Source organism: Rhea pennata, chromosome 2 (assembly GCF_028389875.1).
Source record: "Rhea pennata isolate bPtePen1 chromosome 2, bPtePen1.pri, whole genome shotgun sequence".
Taxonomy (NCBI): Eukaryota; Metazoa; Chordata; class Aves; order Rheiformes; family Rheidae; genus Rhea; species Rhea pennata.
The window spans coordinates 96,318,015-96,326,094 of record NC_084664.1 but is presented as its reverse complement, the minus strand read 5'-3'; the positions used below and the strand labels follow the sequence as shown (position 1 = coordinate 96,326,094).

General features: G+C 44.5%; 1 protein-coding gene across 1 annotated transcript; it reads right to left on the bottom strand.

Moving 5' to 3' along the window:
• Window positions 1–856: 856 nt before the first annotated feature.
• On the bottom strand, window positions 857–6,604 carry GCM2 (glial cells missing transcription factor 2). The gene is made up of 5 exons (XM_062568051.1): window positions 6,563–6,604; window positions 4,195–4,447; window positions 3,675–3,787; window positions 1,956–2,081; window positions 857–1,738 (listed from the first exon to the last, which is right to left on the bottom strand). The coding sequence occupies exons 1-5, from the start codon at window positions 6,602–6,604 to the stop codon at window positions 857–859; spliced, it is 1,416 nt and encodes a 471-aa protein (XP_062424035.1).
• Window positions 6,605–8,080: the final 1,476 nt, after the last annotated feature.

The following is an 8,080-nucleotide window of genomic DNA, read 5'->3' as shown; positions in this document are numbered from 1 at the left end:
CTGGCCCCAGTACCGACCTCTTAGGCACACCGCTAGCTACAGTAACATAGCAGAAATGTACAGATAAGATGTTTCCCCAATACTTTTTCAAACATTCAGAAAGTTAAAGATACTTGTTAACTAAATAATAACAACAATAATAAAATATCCTGCCAATAAGACTAAAATACTCTTTCTGTATAGCTTTCTTGTTAGCCTGTGTTTTTTTATATATTGGTTCCCTTCCATAGTACTAGACAGATTTCAAAATATTTAATTAAAACAATATGTCTTTGCTTCTTTTCCTTCTCAGCCAGTTGGAAAATTAGTTCAATTAGCTTATAGAATTTGGATATTTAAGTCCTTACATTTTTTTGTTTAGCTCGAGGGTCTTTGAAACATTTGTTTTCTCAACTCTCGTTTTGTTGTTTTTTCATTTCCAAGGGAATGCTGCCAAGTGTGCTTGCAGGGAGTCAAAAATACAGACCAAAGCCAGGAGGGCTGGGAGAAAAGCCAGCCTCTGGGCAACTGGGTGGTGTCCCCTCCAAGTAAAGCGTTGCAAGGAGCAACCCCTGATGTCAGTGGTGCTATATCTAAAATTTTCTTCTTGCACAGAAAGACCAGGCAATCTGTACACTTGCTACAGGCAATCAAAAAGCAGAACAAAATTACAATATAGGTTTTTCTTTTCTCACTTTAGAGAAGGCCAGTTAGACATATATAAAAGGCACCTTGCAGGGGTCAGTTATCCTCACGTACAGTTTCTTTGCTTCTCAAATCCCAAACCTCTGGGCTTAACAGGCATGCAACCAGTATGAGCACACATTTTCTAGCTTGATTTAGTTTTTAATTTTGATGTCATTTAAGCAACATTTACTTAATATTCACTGCTCTCAAACCTTAAGGCCTGTTCTTCATGCTCCACATAGCTGTTCCCCAGCAATTGGCCATACCGATAGCTCTCGATGCTCTCTGCTGGCTCGGACTTTGTGGGAACTGGGTCATGCTGGTAAAGCAACGCTGACTTTATCATCCCAAAGTCTTCCTGAATCTTCATCCCTGAATAGATAGTGCCTGAGACATTTTCTGCCACGTGAGTATAGCTCTGAAGATTTTTCACATCGCAGAGGTTATCACTGTATTTCACCACTGATGGCTTGTAGGCCTGGTAGGACACTTTGGTGGTGGTGGTGATGACTGTTTGTAATGGGGGCGCTCGGGGAGATGCACTGTTGCCGTATCTGCAGGAATACTCCCCGCTGTAGTAAGGATGATTCGTGTTGGTTTGCATCTGTCCATAGTCACTCCTGTCTCCACTGCCAGCTTTCCCCCAAACTGGTTTCAGTCCATAATGTCTACCAGTATTATCGAAGCTCTTATCATGGGCAGCCGCAGAATTACACTGAGATCCATTCAGGTTCATGGGGTCAGCATCCACAGGAGTACTTGTCACGTCTTTGTAAAACCCAGGGTAAGAACTGGAATTTATGAAAGCAGGAACTCCATACTCGTAGCTGCAAGGCCGAGGCACGTAGATCCTTGGGTTAGGACACTTTTGGTACACTGATAGCTGGTCCTCTTGGAAGCTGGCTGAGTCATAAGCAGCTTTGTAGAGATCAGTGTTTTGCAGCGAGGGATAAGACTGAGCTGGAACTGAAAAGCTGGTGTCTGCAATGATACTGACCCTTTCTGGGCCTTCCAGGCAGGACAAATTCTGCATATTACTGATATAACCGCTGCTGTCGTGGTATCTTCCTGTCTGAAAAGGGCAAGAAAATCAGTCTCAGGCTCAGGAATGGGTACTGCCCGCACACGTGTCTTCACAGTTCGTTATTGCTTACTTCCGTCCTCCTCTGCCCTTGTCCACTTGGGCACGAGCCGAATGAGCAGCCGTAGTTTTGTTTTGCTCTGTGACTCCCAGCACATGTGGTATGTGCTTGTGTCGTCTTTTTAATTAACGGAAAATCTTCACTTACCTCTGAATTTAGAGGTCTCTTTTTCTGGGAATGGTGAGAAGAGGATGTTTGCTTCTTAATTGCACTTCTTCTTGCTTCTGCTTCCTGTTTGCTCTCTGGCCTGGGGTGGTCATGGACTCCTTTAGCCTAAAGCAAGATTAACAAAGAATTGCTTGCTTATCCAAACATACACCTAATCTTATAACTGAACTTCAGTCTTTGCACTGTTTGTTTATTGTTTTATAGGCCTCCTGAGACTATCGGGGGCTAGGTTAATCCCATCTTAATTTAGGCACCTGATTGCTGTGCCTGCGTTAAGATCCCTGTTGTCCTTTCTATGCTCTGCCTATGGTTTTAGGGGCAGCATTAGGTGTGAAGTAGAACAAGGTAAGATTAGTCGTAGGATTTATGAGAAAATGCAGTAAATGGGAGTAAAATGAGTAGCAGCCACAGCATGGTTGAGAACAAGTAGACTGGGAAGAGAAACTAAAGCACATGGAGAATTTAAATTAAAAAAAAAGAAAAGAAAAGTGACTGGAAGGTATATAGGTGTAGAAAGTGAGGGAGAAGTCAGTGGAGACTGCAGAGCTGTGAGCCTGGGTGATAGAGAAAAGGGAAACGGAGAAAAGATGTTGTTTACTTCTGTGATGTTCAGGAGTAGCTGGTTAGAACCAAGAAAAAAGGATTATAAATTTAATTTGGTCAGGTGTCCGCAGTCCAAGATTTCGCTTCTGCTTTGTAATAGCCACCACCAAAACAGCAAAAATAGGCTTTAAAGAGGGTGCACGCTACCAGATGACAAGCATTCTTTACTCTAATAAGCAATAACTATCTTCTTGAAGAGGATCAACACATTACCTTGAAAGCCATCCAGAGAGGCTCTGCTACTGAAAGATCTATAGGTAGGTACATGTATGCAAAACTATGATAAAATACTGCATGCTACATGTACTTACTTGTGACATTTTCCCAGGTGTGAGTGGACTTGGGTACAGTTCCTAATGCGGACTAGCAAACTTGACATTGCTCTTAAAAGTGCTTTCATTTCCTCAACAGAAATTAACTTTTAAATGAGGATTTATCACCTATTTTTATAAAAAAAAAATCCTGTTCTTAGATTTTACATTTCTGTAAAACAGTGGCTGAATAATAACAAGAAAATATTTTCTGATTTCTCACTCATTAGCAATGTGGCCAATTTGTTTCCTTTTACTCACTGAACAACAGAGACTGGAGATTGAGTCAGGAAAAAAAAATCCAGGATAGCATGTAATCTCATAAAATGGAAGCTTTCTGTGAAATTTTGTCCTAGTGCTGCTAAAAACGAAAATATCAACATAAGATTTCAGAATTGAGCTGTTTAAGTTCTCCTTTACTGGCAAGCTTCTAAATTTTCTTAGAATTCACAGGTCAGTTTTAGATGGACTAGAACTTTCACATTTGAACTTGTCCAGTTTAAGTCTGGGTTTCCTCCTCCCCCCACACTTTTTAAAATAGAAAATAAATATTAGGTCCTTGCTTCGGTTGTCAGAAATGTGCCAAGGTCCAAGACAGACTTTAGTTCATATTTGTACATTATAATCAGTTAATCCTCAAGTACAGCATTAAAAAAGGAAGGCAATTGCCGTTTTTTTATATATGATTTCCATTATTGTAGTACAGTGAAATCCAGTCACGGATCAGAACACCACTCTGTGCTACACAAAACAGGGAGGAGGAAAAAAAAAAAGTGATTTTCACCTGGAAAAATATTGCTTTGCCGTCAAGCCTCCAGAAGTTGGTGACTGGATAGCCACTGTGTCCTCGGCAAGGAATCAGCTCAAGGGCCGAGTTACAGTTTGGACAGGCTTTCTCTGTAAATATAGATAAATTAACACTGGTTAAAAAGCAAAGGTGTTGTGCGAGAGGAACACCGAGCTCGGGAGCAATATGATCAGTCCTTCATTGAGACTGAGATAAAAATGTGATGTTCAGCGCAACACAGACTATGAAGGTAGCAATGATACGGACCAGTGCTTTGCGTGTGATATAAACACTAATGACGTTTCCGTCACTAGCTTGTAGGTCCCTTTCCCCTGAGCTGTTTACAGACAGATGTTGATGAAATTTGGAGGAAAGGGGTCTACGTTCATCATGCCTCCGTCAGTGTTGCTATGCTCGGAAAGGAAACAAGCAACGGATCCATGCAAGGAGATAAGGTTGCTCTGGGTTTAGCCATCAGACCCGGCTGGAGGAAGCGGCCCCCTTTGGCGTCCCTCACTTTGTTGCTTCTGCCGAGCCTTGTCGCATATGGCGGGGCGAAGCTGGAGCCGGGCGCCACCGGGCAGCGCGCAGCGCCCGGCGCACACCACCACCCCCAGGCAGGACTTCTTGAGGATCTGGCAGTTGTGGTTGTTGGTGTTGCGCATGGCCCAGCCGCTGAGGTGCCGCTGGGCGTTCTTCTCCTCGCTGGAGTAGACGAGCCGCACGTAGCCGTCGGGCCATTCTTGGAAGCTGTCGAAGTGCTTGGGCTCCTGCGGCAGAGGAGGGAGGGCAGGAGAATGAGTGTATGATCTAGAAGCTGGAAGCGTTTGGTTGACTGGCTTCGCAAAAAGCTCCAGTCACCCTACTGGACGTATATTCATAGCACATCAGAGAACGTGAATCAGCACTGCCTGAAAAATTGTATGTTTAGTGCAAACTCAGAGCAAGTTTAGTCTGTGATTATTCTTTCAGAAGTTCTGGTTAAAAGGCAGAGAAGAGATGACATCAAAGGATCGGTCATTAAAAATCGGTGCATACCACCTTGACTTTCCATCTCACTGCTGCTTTGCACTCACAAACTTTATTTCCTCCTTTATTTGAACTGGAAAAAAATGCCACTCTTTATTTTTACATAATAGCCTATGTTATTGACGTTTTCCACTCCACACAAATTGGGAATCTAAACCAGATAGAATCTAAGCAAGATTCTTTTGGGGCTGAGCATCCATTTCTCAACAAAATGAGCTTCTGAAAATGTGCCAAATGCATTTTAGTCTTTTAACACAACCTCTTAAAGTCAAGTTAAGGAGATCAGAGACAAAAGATTATCATCAGGATATTGCAACCTATTGGTTTTGTCCTATTTCAAAATATTTAGTGTGAGAAGAGACTTCCTCTATGATTTTCCAGGGCAGCAAAGTCAGAAACAGCAAGAGAAAAAGTTATTTGATATTTGAAATAACGTTTTCAGAAATGTTCTACAAGAGAGGAAAAGTATTTTGAACTCTATAGCTCAAAAGAGAGCTGTGATGCTTTCCTCTTACATATCACATTCAGTAATAACCCAATCTGCCATCACTGATGCCTTCTTGGTAAGGGTTTTCTGCCCAGTTGTAGCAGACTGGCCTCATTACCAAAATTTACTGGTTGTTTGGTGCTGCCCTGCTTGTACTTGCTATCAAATACTCCTTGTTGTGCACCTGCAGACTGAAAACTAGACATTTTAGCTAAGTAACAGTTTAGTGCACCTAATATGACTTGAATAAGCCTTCTGTCAAAAAAAAAAAAAAAAAAAAAAAAAGGCAAAAATCCCACACCATTGTGAATATACCTCCTCTATACGAACAGAGGTGCTAAGAGAAAGAAATTTTTGGTTTGGGATGTTACCCCTGGCTTTCTGGAGTTCCTTATGAAAATGTAATTATGAAAACAAAGAAGGAATGACCGAGATTTTAAACTCCCTACAACACTTCGGTATGCGTGCGCGTACATACACAAACAATCGCAGTGAACTCAGTAAGACTGTCAGCCTTTGCGGAGTTAAACCATTCTGTAAGAGCTTGGTCTCTGAGTAATTAAATAATAAACTCTAAGATGAAAAAAGATGTGAAATAAAAAAAATGCATTTAGGGCTCATTTAAAAATCAATGGAATAGTTATTGATAACACAAAGTATTAATCAGGCACATCATCAAACTGATTAAATATTTAGAGAGTTTGAATTATGTTAACTTGACATTTCTTTGAAAGGAGAACAAGGGAGAAAGAAACCGGTCAAACAGCAGCACCGAAGATTGTTTTAGGAGTTCATACACAGCTGGCCAAAACTATGCTTAAAATCTGTATTTTTATTACAAGTTATTCTGTCAGAACTATTGAGCAGTCTTTAGGCTTCTGTAATTATATTTAAAAAGTAAGAGATTTTGAAAGGCAAGAATTGAACTTTGCAGAAAGCGAAGCTGAGACTCCAGATCCTGGAGGATTAAAGCAGCTGTAAAATTAAGTACTTTCTACCTGCTGCTTCGTGCTGCTTCATTCAGAGATAAGATTTTCCCCCCCTTCTTTAGACTAAAACACCCACATCCTATGAAAATTTCCCACACAGAAGAAGCAAGGGACCCAGCCAGGCGCCTGGAGGCCAAGCCCTGGGCAAAGGGGCATGTGCAGAGGGGTTTTGTGGATCCCCATATCTGGGCCCAGTGTGGTAGGGACCCTGTTGTCCCCTTTTGGCTAGAGATGCGCAGCTGCTGGCAGCACGGCTTCGAGTTTTAGCCACGGAGCGATTTGGGAGAAGCCAAAACCCCGTGTTTCTAGCCCAGCCTGGCAGCCCAGGCGGCGCATCCCCGCCGGCACCACGGGGCCGGGGCCGGGTCCCCCCCCGGTACCTGCGGCAGCTTGGGGTCGTTGATGTCCCAGGTGAGCTTCATGCCGGGAGCGGCGGCGGGGCTGCGCCTCCCGCTTTTATGCCGGCGGGGCGCCCCCGCGTGTCCGCGGCGCCGCGCGTGGGGCTCGCCCTCCCCTCCCCGCCGCGGCAGCGCAAGGCCCTCCCCGACGGCGCAGCTCCCCAGCCGCGGGCGGGAAAAATGACTTTAAATGCCACCGCTCCGGTCGCGGCGCCTTCCTCGGGTCACTAATGTTTGATTTCCGAAGCCGGGCTCGAAGCTGGATGCAGGCTGAGGAGCCCCTTTAGCGGCTCGCTATTGTACCGAGCAGTGCATTTCCTTTCGCTGGAAAAACTACAGATAACGTTTTTGTGGGGGAATAGTTGGCGTGCCTTCCGAAGGGGAGAGGAGGGAAAAAAAAAAAAGTTTTTAGCTCTTAGAAACAGAACGAAAAAAGGAAAAGCTTTTATGTTACAGAACTGGAGCCGCTGAGTGCCCCGAGCTCCTGTGGTCTATAAACGAGTCCCCCCTTCCTAAAGGTCATCTCGCTCCCTGCAGACCCCTTTTATTCCCTTCTGAAAATTCCCCAGACCTTCACCTTGGTGAAAGAGCAACTCTCCTTACACCTTTGGCTTCGCAAAATTAAACAAACCAACTAACCAACAAACCCAAAACACAACCTGGGAGAAAGAAAGCTTTTATGGAAAGGAAACGAACTGCCGCCGGGGGAAGATAAGAAACAACCCCACCGAGGCACTGGGCTCCTCTTCGGCGGCCATCTGCCCGCCCGAGGTGGGAATCGGCATCACCTGGGCGCTGATTAAATGCCCGTTGCGCAGGTGAGACTGAGATTTTTTTTTTCTTTTTTCCTTCGTTTTGTGCTGCGGAGTCTGGAGCCGCAACCCGGGCCACAGGTAGGGCTGCCCGTTTCCCTAGTCGGGGTTGGGGGGGAGAGGGGAAAAAAAAAAAAAAAACCTAAATGCGACTTAAGTACTGCCTTGAAGCCGACACACGAGGCGCAGGAAGGGTTTTTCTTCTGCTAGCCGGGAGCTGCCGGCCGGGCCTGCCGCGGCTTTGCCCCCCCCCCGTCCCGCCCCGCGCGGAGCCTTTGCCGCGGCTCCGCGGAGAGGCGCGGGCTGGGCGCGCTGAGGTTGTCCTGGGGGCTCCGCTGGCGAAGAAGGAAGCAAACCCAGGCCTCTTCGTGCGAGGCCGCGTAAGGAAGCGGTCTTCGCTTTTTGAGCAGGAAAAAAAAAAAAAAAAAAAAAAAAAAAAAAAAAAAAAAAAAGTCTTCTTGCTTGTATTTTCCCCTCCTTTCCAGGGAACAAGAAAGCGAAGAATGCGAGAGAGAGGTAAATGACGCCATGGCCGCCAGAGCAGAAGACTATGTAAATATTTCTTTAATTGATCTTTAGGTTTGTCTTTATCTCGTAAAGAGCTGTTTTTGATGTGTGATCGTCTATGGATCTATTTCTATCGTGGTATTAAATACCTAATATAATTGGCTTTCAGTACAGTCACAGG

Coding starts and splice junctions, on each gene's coding strand:
- GCM2 (XM_062568051.1), bottom strand. CDS start 6,604: ATGAAGCTCACCTGGGACATCAACGACCCCAAGCTGCCGCAG. Junction 3,788..4,194: donor GGCTCGGCAGAAGCAACAAA/GTGAGGGACGCC, acceptor CTATATTTACAG/AGAAAGCCTGTCCAAACTGT. Junction 1,739..1,955: donor AGAGACCTCTAAATTCAGAG/GTAAGTGAAGAT, acceptor TGCCCTTTTCAG/ACAGGAAGATACCACGACAG.